The 21616-nt window shown below is 40.9% G+C and overlaps 1 protein-coding gene across 1 annotated transcript; it reads left to right on the plus strand.

Moving 5' to 3' along the window:
• Positions 1 to 1145: 1145 nt before the first annotated feature.
• TMEM47 (transmembrane protein 47) lies at positions 1146 to 20995 on the plus strand. The gene is made up of 3 exons (XM_064407375.1): positions 1146 to 1663; positions 14411 to 14551; positions 20193 to 20995. The coding sequence occupies exons 1-3, from the start codon at positions 1438 to 1440 to the stop codon at positions 20369 to 20371; spliced, it is 546 nt and encodes a 181-aa protein (XP_064263445.1). The 5' UTR covers positions 1146 to 1437; the 3' UTR covers positions 20372 to 20995.
• The last annotated feature ends 621 nt before the right edge of the window (positions 20996 to 21616 follow it).

A 21616-nucleotide genomic window follows, 5' to 3' on the forward strand; every position in this document is an offset into this window, starting at 1 on the left:
ACTGAGAAACCAGGACTAGACCTCATATGCTAACTCCTACGAGCAGCTGTAAGAGCAAAGCTGTTTGTGCTCCGAGAAGTTTGTCATGTAAATAGTATTTTTTCTTTCTGTTTCAGCCTTAAACTGTGAACAGAATGAAATTAAACTTGGAAGGAAGCTGTGCAAACCACTAGATTTTCATCCTGCACCTTTTGAAATTAATGCGAACATTAGAAGGTAAAAAAAAAACCCTCCAAGTACTATTAATAAGGATATAATAATTAGCACTCATGGACAAGATTTTCCCTGCTTCTTCACTAGATAATGGCTTTTCTGGCTTAACTTTTATCCTCTCACTCTCTAGCTCTCCCTCAAACATAAGTAGCAACATTCATTTTAAAATCCGCAGGTTGAATCTTCCTGCTCTTCTTTTTTTAATAATCCTTTATGGACATTACACTCCACCTTCGTGCCTCTGTGTGTTTGTATCTCGAAGAGCTGTTTCAGACAGTGAATTATACTAGTACCTTGTTTAATAACTAACCTAAACATTTGCCCTTGACATTCTCAGCACTTCAGTGCTAATTAAACAAAATAAACAGAGACTAAATGGAATCCGGGCAAAGTACTTATCCTTCCTCAAAGATTTAATTTGGGATCAGCAACGCCGCTGATGGGAGACAGAAGCGCGAATCGCAGGTAAGTCCACATACGAATAATGAAACGCTGAATTATTTTTTTAAACCCTCCACTAATATCTTGTGATTTAAAGGTCACTCCAGAAGAAGAATCAAGGTCAGGCACGGCTAATCCTGCATCCGAAGCGGCCTTTTCTTTCGCCCGGTGCCGCGCCGTAGCGATGCCGCGGCGGGGCCGGAGGTGCCGGCCCGGGACCCCCTCATGGCCCACCCACACCCGGGGGCTGCGGCGCGATCGGGGGGCCGCCGGGGCAGAGCCGGAGCCTCTCCCGCTCCCGGCGCGGCCGAGGCCCCCAGGGAAGCCGGGGAGGCCGCTCAGGGGCAGCGGCAATCGATGCGAGGCGAAGCGAGCGGCTCCGGGCGCCGCCTGCGGCCGCTGAAAGTTCCCCAAAGTCGCCCTCGGCGGGGCGGAGCGGGGCCGGCAGGGACCGCGCCCCCACCCCTTCCCCGCGGAGCGCGGCCCGGCCTCCCCCGGCAGGGGCGGGCACGGGGCGGAGCGCGCCGCGCCGGGCCGGGCCGGGCCGGGCGGCGCCGGAGGGCCGGGTGAGCTGCTGCACCTGATACACCGAGGCGGGAGCGCGGCGGAGGAGGGCGGGAGGGAGCGGCGCTGCCGCCGCCTGCGAGCGCCTCTCGCCGCCGTTAGACAGCGCTGGTCTCGCCGCTTCTCCCTCCGCCCGCCCCTTCTGCGCGGAGCTGGGCTCTCGCTCCTGTTCCCCTCGGGGCCGGCGGCAGCGCGTCCTCCTCGTCTCCCCTGGGCCCCATGGCTTCGGCCGGCAGCGGCATGGAGGAGGTGCGCGTCTCGGTGCTGACCCCGCTGAAGCTGGTGGGGCTGGTGTGCATCTTTCTGGCGCTGTGCCTGGACCTGGGAGCTGTGCTGAGCCCCGCCTGGGTGACGGCGGACCACCAGTACTACCTGTCCCTCTGGGAGTCCTGCCGCAAGCCCGGCAACTTGGACAGCTGGCTCTGCGAGTCGACGCTGCACAGCGGTGAGATTCGGCTGCCCCCGCTGCCCCGCTCCCCTCCGCCGCCACCCCTTGCTGCTTTCCCCCTCGTCCGCCTCCCGTTCCCTTGGGCGCACCCCGGGCACTGAGAATTCCTTCCCCTCGCCGTGCCCTGGCTGACCCACCAGCATCCCTCGAGCTGCGTCTCCTTCACCCTAGTCTCCTTCGGGACTGTATGCCAGCCCTTCCTGGGGCCAGTCCCTCAGACCGGAGCAGTGCCCCGCTGACCCTGCCGTTCCTCGCCTCGCCCCCTGCCACCCCTGGTCCCCGCCCGGCTCCCAGCGCCAGCCGCCGCTACCGCTGGGAAGAGTCCCCTGCACCTTTGTCCGCCCGCTCTCCGCACCCCTTCCCTTCCCTTCCCTTCCCTTCCCTTCCCTTCCCTTCCCTTCCCTTCCCTTCCCTTCCCGAGCCTTTTCACCCGGCCGCGTCCTCCCCCAGCCTCCCGGACCCGCATCTCGCCGGCGGTCGGGCTGGGGCGGAGGCGGCGGCGCTCCCAGCGAGCGGCGTGTGCGGGAGGGGCAGCGCCGAGCGCTCGTGCTCGGAGGGTGCGGGAGGTGTGAGGCTTCAGTGAGCGAAACGAGTCACTTACAGTGACTGGTTCCGTATGTACCGTGGTACTCAACTAGTTTTAATTATTTTTTCCGTGTGGTGGCTTCCCTATACAGTGAGAAACTGTTTGGGATCGAGTATCTTATACAGCCCCTCCGCCCCCTTCTGAGAAGTCTCAGATTTTGGAAAGTTGGGGCTTCCTAAACCAAAACCGGTTGCTACTTCGTCCAGAGTGAGGAAGCCTGTGCTTGGACTCCCTCCATCACGCCGGGCGTGCTTGTGTGTGTGTGTCTTTCTCTAGCACGTACTGATCTCCCCATCGTCTTTCACGCTCCTTTGCCTTCATGCCACACTCCCTGTTGTGATTTTTTGATGCTCGTTCCTTCTTCACCTTTTTAGGTCTTTGATCACAGATTGTTATTTTTTTTTAACGTCATTTCACTATTGCTTGGAGTACTTCAAAAACGGGTTGTTAATGATAAAAACAAGCTGCCTGTTGAATATTCTTCAGTAAATTCTTTTGTAGTGTGATAATTGTTTTGGTTTTGATGGGTGGTTTTATTTACTTTATGCCTGATAGCAACTTCTGGAGCCCCAACAGAAACACTGACAAATGCAGTCAGCCTCCCCCCACCATCGTTTTTATCCCCATTCCTGTCTACACACACACGCTTGCATTGATACATCGTTTGTTTGGATTGCTGTGCTCTTTGGTTAGGTAAATGCTGCAGGGAAAAGATATGTGATTTGGGAGGGAAAGCAAAGGACTGACTATATTCTTGGTGTGTTTTGTTTTCCTCTGTTCTCCGAAGTCCTTGTATGGGTTCTGAGAAATAACTCATCTCAGTTTGAGTTGGAATTACACAGGTTCCTTTGCTGCTGTGCTTATTTTGTTTTTTCTGTCCTGTCAGTAATATTTGAGGGCTGAAATGTTGTTTGGGATTTTGTTTTAAGTAAAATAAAATGAATTGTAAGGAAATTTCGGTTTCAGTCAATTACCAGGGTATCTGCACAAAGTTTGGAGTGCTTTCTTTTCCTTCCCTGGTATAAATGGAAATTTATGTAGGAATGTCAGCTTCTACGTGTCTCCTTAGCAACGTGAATCCTTTGCCCCTTCTCCCTGTCTCCTGAAATAGTATCCCCTTGATTACAGAAAGACTTTTCACATGGCTTGAATGAGAACCTGCTTCCAATCCCCCCCAGCTCCACACGCTCTACTGGGCTCCCCCCTCCATCCATCTCCCAGTCACGCATGCGTGTGTACACACACATACACACAAAAGTGGGACGGGGAGAGAAGCAGAACAGCTTATGGAACAGCAGAAAAGGACACTAATCTCTCTTGTTCCTCTATTGGTCACCTGTCTGTCTGTGGGGATGTGGAAGATGAATGGATGAGGATGGATAGGAATGAGATGTAGCTTTCACTGGATGCTGTGTGTTGAAAATCTGATCTGTCCTCTGCTGGTGCCTTCTTCTATCATGTGCACAATTCTTGCCTATCCAGTTTTTTCAAGTTCCTTGAATGAGCTTTACCCATTTTCCTCACATACTTTCCTGTCTAGTAGAGGCAAGTTTCACAAGCTACTGTGGAAGAAGTGAATGATTGTTTTACTTGAGGTGACTGGGATAAACCGTTCATTTTCCCCGTGTTCAGCACAGAGCACTGCATTTTTGCCAGACCTGAAATATGAGAAACTGCGCTGTTTTCCTCTTGCCTTTTGCTACTGTGGTACAATTGCCATTAAAGCCAATAGGAAGGCTCCCGCTAAGTTCACCAAGTTAGATTGGACTCATATTTGAGACCGTTTTGTGTGCTGGCGTTAATATTTTAAGTGCACTTTCCGCCTACGTTGTGAATCCAGCAAGCAGTATTTTGCAGATAGTGGAGAGCTCCCACAGGGAAAGCTCTTTTAGCTTGATACCAGTGCAGGCAGCTTTGCAGCTAGCTGTGAGAAGCAGCAGCACACACAGGAAAAAAGGCATCTTCGCCCATGGTTTTAAGAGATTTACTTCATCATCCCTTGAAGGAGAGCACCTCAAGTGGCACCATCAAGGGCATGCTCATACTAGAAGCTGTTAAAGCATATTCGAGGTTTAATTAAAAACTTCTGTAGTAATTACATGTAGGACCCCTGACTGCTGTCAGAAGGACAACTTGGTAGTGGAGAGCAGAAAGAAATGCACAGAGCATGGTTGCATTGGCTGTTGTAGCAGGGAATAATCTCGTTTTTCCTGGAGCAATGCTAGTGCTTGGAGCATGTGTTCACATTTGTTCTTTCGCTGATCCAATGGCTTTTTGGTAACTTGCAAGTATTGTTTGCTTACATACTACTTGTAAACTTGCGTAAGTACTTCACAATAATTATGGTTCAAGTATGTAAAATAGTCAAGTTACTTTATAATTTTCAGATGTTCAAAAAATTATCTCCTCTCAATTTGTTTTTCTTTTTCTTGGAGTCTTTAGGGTCTGGGTAAATCTCCCACTAGCAGCAACTTCAGGAGATGAATAACAAAGTTGCCAGTGTGGACAGCTTAATTACAAAATCTTAAAATTCAGAAATGCAGTTGTAAAGCTTGGAAGTTTCACTACTTTTCTTGATCACTATTTTCTGTGATCAAAGCTTACCTTGGCTAATGCACAAGTTGTCTTTAGATCAACTGTATTTTAAACTTGTGTTATCTTTAAACAAATGTATTTTTTAGACCTTATTTGAAATGCATTATATCTGGTTTGTGAAGGTTCATGTACAGATTTATCAAGAGTTATATATGAATATTTATTCCTGTCACAGCATTAAAATTAAATGCGTCCTGTATAAAACTGCCTGGTGTATCTATACCTGCACAGGTACTTGTCTTCTTACTGCAGTAAGACTTAAACTTAATAACAGTAAGTTTAAATTTATGCAACAGACTGCAGCCACTATGGCTCTTCAAATCAAAGATACACAAATGTAATGTGGAAGAAATAAAGAGCTCCATAGAATCTGACCTACAGGTGAACATTGTCTATTTTGACTTAAATATGTGTATATGCTATTCATAGAAAACAATGGCTCCTTTGCAGCCTTTCAGTTTATTGTGAAAACAGCATATATAAAAATACATTTGAATGGTTTTGATTAACTCTATTCATTTTGTGAATGTGGGGTATATGGCTTTGTTACTTTACAACCTGTGGATTTCTTTATGCAACATTCAGTTTTCTTCAAGAATATTATGCTCTTTTAGAACTGCCCATGAATACTTGAAAAACAAAACATCTCCAGGAAATACATGCAGCAGAGTCTCTGAATGTGTATTAAACTTTGTGATGAGCAAACAATGAAGGTAAGCTTAGCCTGTAGCATAGTGCAGTAAACAACTTGAGTTTAGTTTTATGCTTGTAATTTTGTTCTAATTTGTTCTTAAAATAAAAACAGCATCAGAGGCTGTTCATTCGGTAGCACTTCAAGGGGCTTAACCTTAATTACACAGTAGATGCAGACACCTGAATTGACATGCCAGAATAGTTTTGGATGGTATCTCCTTGTTCGGAATCTAAGGAGCTCTTCCAGGAGGAGATTGCTAGCTCAAAAGCATCTTCCTCATTAGAAGATGTGGATCATTGCTCAGGTTTGATGTTGACATGTCTTTGTAAAAAGCTCAGCAAGGCTGGTAGTTTGCTATAAAATAACAGAAGAATGAATGTGATTTTACTTACCTGAAAAAAGTGTCTCATGATATCTAAGGAAGCATTAATAAAACATACCTTCTGGTTTTGAATACTGTAGTCTGTCATTTTGTGTATTAACTCTAATAATCATCCCCCCAGCACTGTATCTGAAGATGGATATAAAATCAAAAGCCATACTACTTCACACTCTGAGGCTCTGAGCAGGCTGATCTGATTTTAAGTTCAGTCTGGCTTGAAGGTTTGCTCTGCTTTCCATGGGGAGCTGAATTAGGTGACTTCCAGATGCCCTTCCCAACCTAAATTATTCTTGTACTTCTGTGATGACTGACACTCTGTTTATGCCTGATGTCTATCTGGCTTCTTCAAACTCTGCAGAATGTCTTGAATTGACTTAACTACCCCTCACAGCAGCCCCTGATAGAATATTTTAAGGAATGCTCCTTTTCTTACATATGGACCTGTTATTTTAGCCTCAGACTTGCCAAGGCTAGGAGAGCAGCAGATCCTGTTCAGCAATCTGGACCTTTTAGTATGGTGGAGGCTGCCATTGCAGCCACCCTTCTCCAAGCAGTGAGAGACAAGGTTCGAGCACATCTGTGATGTTTGTTTGAGTTCACCTGATCGGGTCAAGAGCACCACACACCTTATCAGTGATAATACTTAAAAAAAAAAAAAAAAAAGACTTATAGCTATAGTGAGTTGTTGCTACTGCTCTTGTTCATTGCAATTTTAAAATCAGTAATGTATTCTGTTGCTTCAAGTTTTGTGTATTAAATATGATGTCCCTGGAGTTAGGGATAATGCAAGAAGTTTTTAATATTTGATGAGATTTTTATATTTAGAATTGCATAGAGAGTGGCCTTGCCTCTGCTACTGATTTGTGGCCCAAGATGACCACACAAGATTCAGGGTAACAGGAGGAGTGGTAAAGTTCCAACCAGCTGTATTGCTTTATGCATTTCACTTGTTCCACTTAAAGTCATCGTTCTTATGGGAATTACACCTCAAACTCTTTAAAATGCTAATTGTTTTTCTCAAGGAACAATGGAATGTGTTTTGAAAGTTGCAGAAGATTGCTAGTTTTCTGGAAGAACATTGATAACTGTGGAAAATAGTTACATTCCAGTTCCAATGCAAAGCATAGTTTTTCAGATTACTGAAAAGTAGTAGCTTTTAGAGAAGAGGTCAGAAATAGTGAGCTTACTGTGAAAAACTTGTATAACACATCTCCCACACTTTTTTCCTAATGGCAGAGTTCTAAGAGTACCAGGTTTTTGAGAAGTTCTCAAAGTTGTGGGTGTGTGCAGTTGTTTAAGGGTTTTTTATTATTTTTATTGAATGAATGAATATCGAATAATTAAAATGACATAGTAGCAAGCTAATCTCAGAAGAATGCAGTGTATCCAATAGAGGAAATGCCTGAGTACATGCTGTACTATACTGTGAATGAATTATAGATTACGTGTTTTTCTTTAATGCTGTGCTTGTCTTGAAGTCCTGTGTTGGCAAAAGCAGTGTGCAATGCGTGTTGCTTATAAATGGTAAAATAAAGATCTATATAATGCCACCATTTCATTTTTATTTGAAGCTGTGCTGTGTTTAAAGGACTTGGTGATTTTAGAAATAAATGTGGGCCACAGAGCATACATACAACATACCTAATCCCAAGCCACACCTCTGCAAAGTGTATATATTTCATATAAATAAGGAATGCAAGCTTTATTCTTCAGGAGAGGTTTGTGTCTGTGGGCAGATGAGCAAGCACCTGCTGCATCTCAAGTTGCTCATGCATCTGCACCCCCCCAGGCATTTAGACCATTTTGTTGTCTTGCTGTCTCTTTCACACAGCAGTAGAGTTGCTTACTGTGTTTTTACAGATATAACCAAATTGTCCCCTGCACTCCCAGTGGCATCTTTGGATGGAAGGTGGGGGGCACTGCTTTCCATGGCGAGGTGAGCAGTCTGCATAGTGGCTGCCTAGTTCTTCCCCCAGACTATCAAGCACGTCCTTTCCAGGCTGAGGAGGGTAACTGGGAGGAGAACACCTTCTGCCTGGAGCATCCTGCCAATAGGCTGTTTTTTTATCTTGCCTGGAATAGTCAACCTCTTCCTCTCTCATCTCAGTTACCTTGCTCTTGGAGAAGAGGAAAGCCATAGGAGGAGCCCAAGTGAGAGGGTTGCAGCTCTGTAGGGAGCTGCTAAGGCCTTTTTCCCTCAAAGGTGAGAGAGCCCTGCATCTGGGGGCATCCAGTAATGGTCAGCATTCCTGTGCATCAGGGGAAAGGTGCATCAACAGCATTGGAAGGGACCAGTTAAATAACAGGCTCTCACTGGAGCAAGACTCAGATCTGGATTTCCTTGTACCTGTTTGTTCACAGCCCTCGTAAATATTTTTGTGATTTGGGTCTAGCAGAGAGAGGAGGGCAGTTACAGCCTACCCTAGCAATCAGGAAATCCTGCTGGGAAAAGGGAGCAGAGGTGTGAGGTTAGAGTCTGGAGCCAGAGCTGCGAAGCAAAGGCCTTGCAACTTCAGAGAAGCTCTAGCCCTGGTGTGTGGCAGCTAAAGAGTTATCTGCCTTTCCTCCTTCACTGGTCAGCTGCCCTCATTATCCATTAGCAGTCTGCAACTCTGTAAGACACAGGATCTTCACCAGAAAGCTGTTTTTTGGATGTCTCTCTGCTTGTTCTCTTTTTCTTTGACTGATTCCAAGTGACTCTCCACTCGGCAATAGGAACACTAAATCATCCTACAAGCCTCTTGTACAGTAAATGCAAAATGACTGATGCCTTATGTGGAGCCTCTGAATTATCCTTGGGAGGCACTTAGAGATTTTGGCACCCAGCATAAAATGCTTAAATTTCTCTTTGGGTGTTGTCAGTGTCCTGGTGAATTGGAGCTATGGGAAAGTCTTCCTGTTAGTCTCATAGGTGTTGTGCAGCACTTGGGTTGTGCAGGGCTTTGTCCCAAGTGCTGCTGTGTGTAGATGACAGATTTCTTAGGGAAAATATCACGTCCTTCTTTTTAACATATCTGTGACTTAGCTGTTTCATTTGTTTAAATTTACGGCTTTTAAAAGAAAGCCTTGGTGTAAAGTGAGTTCTCTCAAGGAAATTATGCTTTCAGCCAGAGCTGGCTGGTTCCTGTAGCTCTGATAATGCTTTTCAAGTGTCTTGAGTGACTTGAGTAGCCACATGCACAAGCAATTTTCCTACTTCAGAAAAATCTTATTCTCAATCCATAAAATAAAAAGTAAATATAAAAACCAGAGTATGTCTATGCAGCAGCCAGCACTAGTAATCATACTATACTAATCAACGAGCAAAAAATACTTATTTATTGTCATTTTTGTACAAGGCTCCACTGTGAAAAGCTGTGGCTAGGGCAATTTATGGAGGTTTGGTATGGATCTTGCCAGGAAGCACTTGTGCCTGCAGTGTGGGATCCCAAAGGACTGCACTTGCAGGCTGGCTGTACAGGACCAGAGGAGTGTTGATCCAGGAACTTACAGGCACTGGGCTTCCCAGCTTGTGCCAATATCCCCTTCACCCAGGGCAGAATTCTTCTGAGCAGCTCTTAGAAAGCCTCAGGCTGAAGCTCCAGAGGTGACCTCTGTGGAGTAATTTCATGTGAGAACTTAATGGCCCCTGCTGTTCCTCACCTTTCTCACAGAATTCAGTGGACCTTTGCCTTCCACAGAGGCCTCTGCTCCTGCTGAAGACAGAAGAAATCTCATTGATCATGCAACCAAAGCACTTTAAGGAACTAGAGTTTGCCTTTATGTTTTTATGTATACACTACACTTCTTGAACTTGTGTTGGCTATTTGATATCTAAGTTTGAATATGAAGCAGTTAAGAATATCTCTAACTATCCTATTTATTTAAGTTGATTTTTATGGTACTCAGTGGCTTATATTTAATTTCTTATGTGTGGGTGCCTCAAGTTTCTCTGCTTCACATATGCTTTCAAAATCATTATTCTTGATTTTAAATGCTATATTGCAATTTCGTATTTATTGTCTGAGGGCAGGTACTTGATAAATAGAAGCAATTCAATGACTCAAAACAACTTACTTGAGTGTTGTGGTTTTGTTTCTTACCATGATTTGGTTTTGTTTAGAAGGTCAGGCATTGCCTTCATCATGTAACAGCTGCGTGCATTTTGGTACTTCAGTGTTTATGAGGAGAAGACTTGGTGAAGAACCACTGTATGGAAGAAAGGAATATTTGATTGTTTCTTAAGAAGTTAATTCAGTTCACATGCACTGTCTGAAAGAGCCTTATACACAAATGCTTCACATATTCCACAGTATGTTTTTATGCCCACCACTTCTTTACTTCATTTACTTCGTAGAATACCATGTTGAAAAACATACTTAATTTTGGGGTACCTTACTGAAAACATTACATCTATACTAGCCTTTTGCGTTGATCTTTCTTGTATTAAAAAAATAACCTAGTTATTAAAATAGACATTTCAGGACTTTGATGTGTTTTCTTCTTTTATGGCTTTCCCTGATTTTTTCCTAGTAGTGAAGTATTATTTTGTCCAAGAAATTGAGGGAATAGCACTGCTCTTAATTAAAAATTACAGCTCAAAGCCTTGGGTCATTTCTTTTGGGGAAAGAAGGGAGGAGAGTTAGAAATGTCAATGTACAGTTGACACTGTGCCTCTGGGTCACTAAGAAACAGGCAGAATTTCCAAATAGCAAGCAGACCAAGCTGTCACCCAGAAAGGCACTGTTTTATGAGGAATTAACTGAAAAGAAACAGTATTGTCATGGTTTGGTGGCTTTTTTTTTAACTGAAGATGGTAATTCTAATACATTTTTCACCAAATACGTATTGAAAATATTTCTCCTAGGTTCATATTTATATATATTTCCAAATACTGAAGCCCACATCCCTAAACTAATGTGCAGATTGTTATAGTTAAAAATATGCAAACACTGTAATCACTGTCAGAACTGCAGTATATCTTTCTCATGGTTATAGACATTGGGATGCTTCTTGGGGATTTTCAGACCTAAAAATAGGATACATTAAGTGAGGCTTTTCTTAAGAAATCTCTTGAGTTACCTAATAATTGTCAAAAATGTCTTAATTCTAATTTGGATGGGATCGGTGGCACTACTAAGTGTATTGCTAAAATGGTGGAACAATGAAAAAATCTAAAGTTATCTAAAGCAATAAAGGAAATCTTATTTGGCCATGACATTAGGTCACAGTGCTTTTTAAAGTCCAAAAGTTTATTAACATTCCTGTGAGTTTTACTAGTTTTTTACTAGTTCCTAATATTTTGCTTAGATAATGGATGTGTATTTTAAAAACCTGTAGTGGTGAAAAAGACTGATGAAAAAGACTGTGAAAAAGACTGATGTGTGCTCTTCAAGTGTACCCAATTGTGTTTTGAATGCAGAAGAGTAATAATTATCATCTGTAAGGCCCCATTTTATTTCTGTTTTTCATATTTCCATCTCTGTGAGAATAAGCAGTCTCACTGTACTGCTGAGGCTCCTGAACTTACAGATCTTATTAGTAACTTCTTTGCAAGATTGGTGCATGCCTGGAAGAGGTGCAAGCATATTTTGGATGCTCTAAAATAGGTTTATGATGTTTATGTTTGGTGTATCAGTAGCACTGTGTAACAGAACAATCTCCTGACCCATTTTGGTGTTGTGTCCTGCAAATCACTCTTGGGTAGTCTGAGAAACACTACAGATATTTATTGTAGAAAAACTGTGTTTTCTGTATGTGTTTATATTGTAGATATTTGTGTTTGTGTAGATTTACAGGGTGCTCTGCCTTCAGAGGTATGGTTCTTTGGATCTTTCTTTTATTTTGTGTAAAGACCAATGGCCTGAATTAAAAAAAAAAAAAATTATAAATGCTGTTAAGTAGAAGACCTATGCAGAAGATTTTGCTTTCTTAATTCACCATGAGCTTTATTTTGTCGCCAGATAACTGGCTTTCGTAATTGAAAGTTAACATTTTTCCAAGATGACAAGGAGATTTAAACATGTAGTTACTATGGTAGCCACTATAGGAAAGTTTACTCCTGTATTCTTTGTGCACTAATGTCTGACCTTCACAATGTTCTTCAGCCAAAGTCCCTGCAGCTCAAGGCAAAGGCTGGTAGCACTGTATGCTCCTGTGAAAGGGGCTAAAATAAACAGGCAATTCCAGATGTGCCCAGAGCACAGCATTCAATACCTGGTCCCCAGCTGGTAGTGAGGAGCAATAAGAGTCTTGGGTTTGTCCTGCTGTCAGCATCACTGAGTAGGTTGTCTTACTCAAGAAATTAATTTTGTTTATCCAAGGCAGTCCTTTTTTAGTTGGGAGTGTAGGTGTCTCCCAACACTCATTTGTCCTTTTACCTCCCACATCAGTACTATAGAAAGGTAGTTTGTTTATTTTTTAACCTTTCTAAAATCTGTATATTTGTCCTGGAAGTTAAACTATATTCTAACTCCACACTTATGTCATCTTTGCCTAATTTATTATCAGGTTTTTTTGTGATTTTTCCAGTGTGGTTTTGGAAAGCAATAGGATGGTTACCCTTTTTTTCCATTTAGCTGCTACTCCAGTGTCATACACATTCCCTTTGCATTAGAGTTTGGCACCTGATCAATGCAAAGATTACATTTAATATTTAATTATTTGTGGTGACTTTAAAAAATTTTAGTTTCTGAGTTTTCCTGTCTGGCCCTTCGATTTATTTCATCAATGTTATGTGTCTTTTAACTTTGGTGTGATATGGATTTATGTGGCTGGTCTTTGTATCTGTGTAGTTTTCGAGTGCAAGACTTCCTTTCATATTGTTCCAAAGTGATCCATTCTGTTTATTTATTTCTGGTTTTTATATCTGCAATGCACTTTGATATTGGAAAAATCCTTTCTAAATCATCAGTACACTAACCTCTTGGTGTTTCTGAAGGCTCCAGTAAGAAAACAAGAACTATAATATCTTGGAAGGTCGAGTACTTAGTAATTAAATTATTAGTAAAGCACATGCCTGGATTTCTGAAAAAAAAAAAAAAAAAGAAAATAAATGTGTGTACTTGCACAAAAACACCTTTAAAATCACTTTCTTTTCAAGCAATGCTTTTATAGCTCTTCTACCCACTTTCTTCTTTTAATCTCCTTCATCCTTTTTCATGTAATATGTGAGGGCTTTTTGGTGATAATAGCTGCCAGCATTCCATTCCCAAACTCCACAGCTGCACTGTCTGTATCTTCAGCAGATTAGGTTCCTCTTGAAACTGGATCCATTGTTTGTTTAAAATGGTGCTTTTTGCTCATTTCCAAAAGAGGATTTTCATTGCTGTTGTTGTTTTAGTAACCTTAAGATATCTAAATTTAATTTTGAAATAATAATCTTATTTTCTTTGAACTTTGTAATGTGTTTGGACATTTAATCCTGAGTATCACATGACTGCTAGTATTTTCAAAGTAGTGAGATGCAAACAATCTATAGGTCCTTTTCCCATGAGCTGAATTTATATCATCTTCCTTGAACTAGTAAATAGTAGTGATAAGCAGTAAGTAGTGTTCTGATTCTTTTTCTTGATGCCTGCTACTGGAGAGAGGAAAGGTCTTTGATATTCTTTTGGGAAAAGAGACAGCCCCAAGCCTGTGCCTTTCTAAAGTCCCACAGAAGCTCTTAAATTAGATTTTGGATGTTGTATCCATGCATCATGGCCATTAGCTTACATGGATTCTGATTTATGTGATTTAAGACTACAAATATGTTGTTTATAACTGCATCTAGTATATATGAGAATAACTAGAAAATATCCTGGGCCAAATGCAGAGGCTGCTTTTGAGGAAAGAAAAACTGCTTGAGGATAACTGACATTTTAAAATGGGCTTGAGATTTAACTGGGTTTAACATTAACTGCAGCTAATGATTGTTACTGCCTTTAGAAATTCTTCACTTCCAGCTATCTTTTAGTGTTGATAAAATATTTTTTTTTAAACCTTTGAGCATCTCCTCAGTTTTGTTACTCATACTGTGTGGCCTTGGTACTTCCCAAGGGACAGGTGTGTATGATGAGGCTCTGTGCATTTCCCTTGCTGTGTCATCCTGATCAGCTCAAGCAGAGGTTTGAGTTTCACTCTCTTTTGTGAGAAAGTTACAGCAGACTGAGGGGCAGCTAACACAACATCATCTAATTTTGAGCCAGTCTCAATTTCTCATTCTAAATTGGATAAAAACCAGGGGACCAAATTACTCAGTTTTACTTGAGACAAAATCCCAACGAAGCCAACTAAGGCTTGAGTAAGCGTGGGAGGTTGTGGTACTTTGCTTCTGAGTTACATCTGTTTTATGAAGGTGATTCACTAATTAGGGGAAAAAGAAATTCAAGGCACAACTCTTTATTTACTCGAGCCTTGATGCAGCCTCTGTGCTCCTCATATTCTCTTGCTTCTGTCAATCCTATGGGCTTGTTGTACTGAAATTGTATTATTATTTTTTTCCCCTCTTTGTCTTTTTTCCCTTAGACTGGCAGATAGCTACTCTGGCTCTGCTGCTGGGTGGTGCTGCCATTATTCTCATAGCTTTCCTGGTTGGGCTGATCTCCATCTGCGTGGGATCTCGGAGGCGGTTCTACAGACCAGTTGCAGTCATGCTCTTTGCTGCAGGTAAGCACCAGCATCATTAAAAACATTTCCTGAGAGTAGCTGAACTTTCATGGAGGGAGATATGCCTCGTTCTGCATACTAATTCAGAGGTGTTTGGTTACTTCTGTCTTAACTCCAGTCAGGTTTCTCAGGCTGTAAGTTATGCATAGCATTAATCATTTTTGCAGTTGCACTATAATTAGTTCATAAACAATTATTTATTTGCATTATATTTATTGTTTTATGAAGTACATGCAGCAGAAGAAACTACAGAGGATAAAACTTAAAATACCATTTTTAATCTGTGACTTTGTGCTGCTTGATGTCCCCATTTTTATTCTTCATGCAAAGCCATTTTTATTTTAATGTTCTCTCTTTTGCAATTTTAAAACAGAGAAATTAATACCCAAAGGTGAACCCTGGAAGCTCTACACGTGAAAATAAATAGGATTATCTTTCAAGGTGTTTATATATGCCCCTGTGCCATAAGGAATTAATTTTGTTGTGTCATCTTGCTTGGTTATTAATTTAACAAGCTGTCACAGTGTAGTCCCTGTTTGGTTTTAAAAACACAAAAATGGAACAGTTTATATAAACTATCAGAAAATCTTAAGGGAGACCTAAGAATCTGAATTGTCTGTAAAACTGGTCCAGTGAGGTACAATTACAATATCAAATCATCTCCTTATATATTCTGGTGCTTTGGGGCTTTGTCAGCATGGATGTTTCAGATTCTCCTGAGACTCACCAACCATGGTTTGCCTTCATCCTGTCACTCACATCTGCATTGGAGCCAGCAGCTTAAGCCCCTCTGATAGTCCATAATGAAGAGGATGACAGAACCTTTGGGATGTATTAAAAAAAGCCACTTAGGAGGATATGAGAGGATGAGAGTGTGGAATTGGAGGGAGTTTGGGATGAAGCACAACTCCGGGAAGGCTCCTGCTGCCCCCTGCTGATTACCTTGATGGAAGCGAGTCCTTCAAGATGCACTTTTATGTGCTCAAGACATATTCCTAGATTGCATTGCATTTGCTTTTAGGAAATTAAAGCAACCTAGGATCAGATTCCCTGAGTGAAAATCGTCTGGTTTTATTCCATGTGTCTCATTACTTGCCTGGTTAAATGAATAAAGGTGCCATTGTTTTAAAATTTAGTGTTAATTCTGAGGTTTATAAGGTATGCTGGGCAGTTCACTTTGAAGGAAATGGGGTTATTTAATTTTTGTAGTGGTTTCTTCTTTAGCTTTTGGCTTCATTTCTCATAACATCATGTAGTAACTCAGTAATTATTCAGCCATACATGCCTGTCTTGCTGTGCTGCTCATTTAGTAGTTAAGTGTGTACTAAAAAAAGAAATGGCTTTCCACAAGAAAAGATTTCTTCAAATCCTACTGTTTGTCTCTTGTGCTCTCCTTGCATAAAATTGCTTCTAGTCTTTACTACAAAAAGTTGATGGTGAAGGGGTTTAATGCTTACTTGAAGTACATGAGAGGAGAGATGATGAGGCCAAGACAACCTGCCCCATTCTTCTTCATTATCTAGCAAATCTAAGGAGAATCCTTTCAGGATTTGACACTTACATTGTTAAAAGGCTTTTCCTACAGATTTTATCTTTGATGTCAGCAATTTGTAGAGATGAATATGGATAGCATATCTTGAAAGAATTATGGAAAGAATCCCCCACTGAAGAGGGGAAAGTTACGATTGTAGCAGTTTATGCCTTATGCAGCTTTCCATGGATTCAAGCCTTCATCTGTGGATTTCACAAATTCTTTGAGGATAAACACCACCCTGACCTGTGAATGTGCTGGCAAGACCAAATATTCTGTGTAACTCTAGTTGGCAGTCTATCAGCTGCCTCTGGAAAAAGGGCACAGTATGAATTGCCCAGAGACATTTAATGATGTGTGGGTGTTGGGTAGAAAAGGTCTCTGTGTGGAAGAAAGGACAAAATGGAAAAGTTATTTCCAGGTGCTTTATAAGAGTCTAAACAGTTGGCTCCAGGCTATTTTTTTTCCTTCAAGTTTTGATTTTTTTTTCCTCTCAGCTTCAGGTTTCAGTTAGCAACTTTGTAGGTGAGGGAGAAGATTGACTGGGACTGGAAGAGATGAGAAAGAAAGGGACCAGAAAAACCCAAAATTCAACCTAGATGCTGAGAATAAGCCAGCAAGTAATGAAAAGATGTGAATGTGTTTTCACACAGCTGACAGTATGTATTTTAATGTTGAGAGTTAGAGGAATACCTCAGGTAGTGGAAAAATGTGGAGCAGACAGGGAGGCAGTTGCAGGAAATCTTGCATGGGCCCACCTTGGCTCGTGTGCCTCTGTAGTCTAGTGGAGGTCTCCAGCTCATGGACCTGCTGGGGTGTCTAAGAGCTCATGAACCAAACTGGCCCTAAAAACTGCACCCTCAAAGTGCAGGCTTACAAACTTGTCAGTGCAGGAGTTTCATGATACACTTACTGTTTAACTAAGTGCTAACCTAGTCTAATTAAGGGGCAAAAAGAGAAGGTGTTCTTGCTGAAAGTCCATAAAAGAAACAAAAGAAAAATTAAAGATGCTTGCCTTTTGGTGCTGTTTTAACAAGTGTTTGGAAGAATATCCTGTTGACATTAGCAAGCTTTTAATGCATTTCATAAGATGCTTTTACATGAAAAATAGGGGAAACAGTGGCTAAGTGAAAATATTACAGGTAAGAGAGTAATATAAAATGGTGGCAGATAATAACTGGAGAATACTTAAGGAGGTATCTTTTAATTCTGATAGAGAGAGCACAGTCCAGCTGGATTACATCCTTAGTTCTGTGGTATTACCTATTTTCATAATGATGTGGAAGATACAATGAAAGTTTACTTGTCAAATTTTACAACAGAAGTAGAAAAAATTGCAGAAACATTGAAAGCCAGAATTTGATTCTGTGAAGTTGATGGAATGGTCTGAAAAGTAGGACTGACTTCAGTAGAATGTAGTGCAGGTTGCTACAGGGCAGCAGAGAGTCATAATATCAAAGAAATACTGTTGGGGAAAGTACTCTGTAGGTTATGTGCTCCAATCTCCTTGTTGAGGCAGGATGGTCACTAACAGTGACAGCTTTTTCTGGTCCAGTTTTGAACAAATTCAAGATGTTGTAGCCTTTCTGAGCATGTTGTCCTGGGCCCTTACTGCCCTCCTTACGATGGTTTTTTCTTTGTTGATGTCCATCCTTACTCTCTGAGATTAGTGTCCACTCATTAGTGCCAGCTTGCTTCGCACTGCATAGAGGAATTTTTTTGTTTGTTTTTCCTATCATTGTTGCAGCTACATTTTCAGGTAATCTTTTAAATACCCAGCACGTACTAATGAAGTGCTTTACTCATTTGAAATGAACAGGAGGTAGAGAACAGAAGTACAAAACTTACTAGGCAGCACCAGCATTTTCATAATTACAGATCAATTAGAAAGCCACATCCATAACTGGGTTTTTTTTTGACATCAAAACTTATAGTCAGACATTTATACAAAGAAAAAAAAAGATGACTGAAATTATATTTTCCTACTTTTAAAGCATTTCTTATTATTTTCTTCATGTTTATGTATATTTCATATATTTCATGTGAATGGAATAAAACTAGTATTCCTGTTCCCATACTGCAAACATCATAGTGCTTCATAAAAAGATGTCTACATTTGAAGTGAACAATCAAATTCGAGACTATTAGTCTTTGCTGAACAGCATTTGAGTGGCAAATATTTTAAGATTTCCTTTGCAGCCTGTTTATTCTACAGGAAAAGACATGTGCTTCTGAAGAAGAATAGTACACAGTTCCCTTAAGAAGGTCAGCATAGCATGGAGTTCCTTTAAATTTATTAGAAACAGATCAGTAGTTGCAGGCATGGCTTTCAGCATCTTTTGGGGTCATGCTGGTCATTTCTCATAAGTTTGCTGACTGCTGTCTCCAGCTTACACAGCTCCCTTCCTGCTCTACAGGGAAAAACAATGACAGAAGGCAAAATCAGTGCAAAGTGATGACAGTGCTGTGTAGGGTGGCTGCTTTCACCAGCCACTTGCTGCCAGGACTTGCTCCGAGTTCTACAAAGGCGTATCTGGATCAATAGTAGGAAAAGCTGGAACCCTCACTATGGAAATGTCAAAAAACCCTCTTGTGTGTGTTGCTGCTTTAGCAACATGTTCCTCTTCCAAGAGAATCACTTTTTTTTTTGGTTGTGTTTTGACAAGTCCAATCTGTAGACTGAAATTAAGCATACTTCATATGTTACACTGGGGAAGGTGGAGACTTCCTTGGTTTGCACTTGACACAGACACACATGGAGCAGTTTCTGCATTGACTCAGCAGAGATGTTGCATTCCCAGTGCAGGAAGGCACTGAGGAAAAACTCATATATTTCTATACATTTTCAGAAATCCTTTTTGACCTTGAATGGTGTTAAAGATGTTTCTGAAAGCTGAGCATATGTTGAGGTGCTTTTGGAGGTAAAGATGCTCTCATTATACAGAACTGGAATGCATAATCTTTTCATAAGAATGGGTGCTTTTCCCAGTGTACCCTGCCAGAGTTTCTCAAATGTTGCACAGTATTTTGTGAGCTGACAGACAAAAAATTATATTCAAATGGAATAATATCAAGTAATACTTTAATAACTGTAGAATTTTTTAAAAGTCCTGTGGATTTTGATATCCACATCAGAAAATCCACTGTGCAAACATTATTCAGATTGTCAGTCTCAAGTAAGGGTCCAAAGACTACTCTCTAGGCTAAGGTGGATGAGCTGAAATTTCCAGTGAGTGTCTTAGAATTTTATCACTGAGGTTCTGATGAACATGGGATATGATCTCCCCATACCAGTCATGTCCTCAGGACAGGTGAGCATTTGTCTTCAGGGCCAATGAAAGGGGCCAGTTGGGCAAGGGGGTGTGTGTGAGTGAAATGGCCAATATGTGTCTGTGGATCTCAGTGCTACAGGAAATAATGATTTTTAAGCCTTATTAATATCTTGGATTTGACCTATTTTATTATCTTCTTTCATCACACAGTATTTCTGAACCACCCCCTAAATTCATAATAGTTTGCCAGTTTAAAGTTTAGTGACTGATCAAATTTTATAGTTTTCTTGGTATTCTGTGCAAGAATGTCATTAATTCTGCTTACAGAACACAGTAATGAATATGAAATATGTGATTCACTGAGTCTCTACTGAGCACAAGTATATATCACCTATGACAATGAATTATTTCTAGGCTAAGTAAATTATTTGATTCTCAGCAACATTTCTTAATATGTATTCTCACTTCTGGTTTTGACTTATTTATAATGGCAGTAGAACAAATTTTGCTGTTATGGAGGGAGTAATGACTGCAAACTAATAAATATAAAGGAGAGACAAAAGAATTTGGGAAACACTACTCTAACTGTTTATTTTGTGAACATTTTAAGGATCATCATTATGTCACAGCAATAATATTTGTTCATCAACGAGGAAGTATGGAAGAGCTGCTCTGCTCTCTGTGAATGAAATGGAGGTGGTTTAAAAAGGGCAGCACTTACAAGCTAAAAATCACGAAAAACATTTTAAATGTGAATTTCAGTTATTTGATATTTTCTTTGTTCTAGGGAAGCAAAATAAGGCTTCTTCTGACATTTGGTTTTTTTTTTCTCTTTCAGTTGTTCTCCAGGTCTGCAGCTTAGTCCTTTACCCAATCAAGTTCATTGAAACGGTCAGCTTGAAAATATACCATGAATTCAACTGGGGCTATGGCCTGGCATGGGGTGCAACTATATTTTCATTTGGGGGTGCCATTCTTTATTGCCTGAACCCTAAGAACTATGAAGACTATTACTAGAATCATTTAATGAAAAGAAAAATAAAAAAAGGATTACCCCATCTTTTCTAGCTCACAGTTTTTTTAGAACACTTGTGGAGCACCAAACAGTCTGCTCTGTTGATAAAATAGCCTTTGCCTTTTGGGTGTGAACACTGTAACCAGCTTTTACAACCATTTAGAAGAACTGCAAACACTAGGATTGCTGATCTTACATAGGCAGATGCTGCAAGCTGCTGATACATAAACTTCATTTTTCCTGACAACAAGCAAAAGGATCTACGTGACAGCGATCATTGTGAGAAAACTAGTTGGAATGAGAATGCAATGCCAGCATCTGCTATTGCCTTCAGGGGCGCAGCTGGTATGGGCTCCATTTAGAAGTTTCCCTGTATCATAGAGGATTCAGATGTCTGATAAGCAGGCAATGGCATCTTGTACAATAGGCTGAGTTGGCCCCTTGTTACTTGCTCAAAAGCGCTTTTAAGGAATTAGTTGCAAGGGACTGGGTTGAGGGCAGTGAATGTAACTGGTTAATGACTTGTCTAATATCTGCATTCAACAGTCTGCTGGTAGAATAATTAAAAAAAAAAAAGAAAAACCCAAACAAGCCACCAACCCACACAGGATTTCATGAATTAGTAATCGACATCACCGTGCCAGCTGTAGCAGATTGTTGAAGGAAGTCCAAACCCAGAGACATGTGCTTCTGACTGTGTAGTTGGAAGTTGTCTCATCTCTCAGTGTTTTGCTGGAGGGGTGAAGATAAAGGGGAATAGAAAAATACCTGTTCTGTCCCTGAGACATCTAAAATGTATGAATGAATTGCAGTTGTCCTGAGTACCCATTTAACTTGCAAACATTGTCATGAAGAGAATGCATATGGTACAAGTTCAGTTATATTTTTGAAAGGTATTTGTTATTATAAATTAATAGATATAATACAAATATATATGCAGAGGGAGAGAAATGATTCATCCTAAAATTGTAATAGGAGCTGTGATGCAGTGGTTAAAATACAAACTTTGTACACATTCTTGAAAGTCTTGGATTGGTACCCCCAATTTTGATTGGTGTTACAAAATAAACACACAATGGTTTGTCTTCTGTATATGCCCTGGTACAGACTCTGTGTTAAGGGAAATGCTTAAAAGTTCACATTAAGTTAAGGTAGAACTGGACAAAAATAACTTCTTGCTATTCCATGTGTAATATAATACTTGCTAAAAATTCTTTTCTAAGGGTGTTGCAAATATAAAAACTGCC

This window comes from Passer domesticus, chromosome 2, assembly GCF_036417665.1.
Source record: "Passer domesticus isolate bPasDom1 chromosome 2, bPasDom1.hap1, whole genome shotgun sequence".
Classification (NCBI taxonomy): Eukaryota; Metazoa; Chordata; class Aves; order Passeriformes; family Passeridae; genus Passer; species Passer domesticus.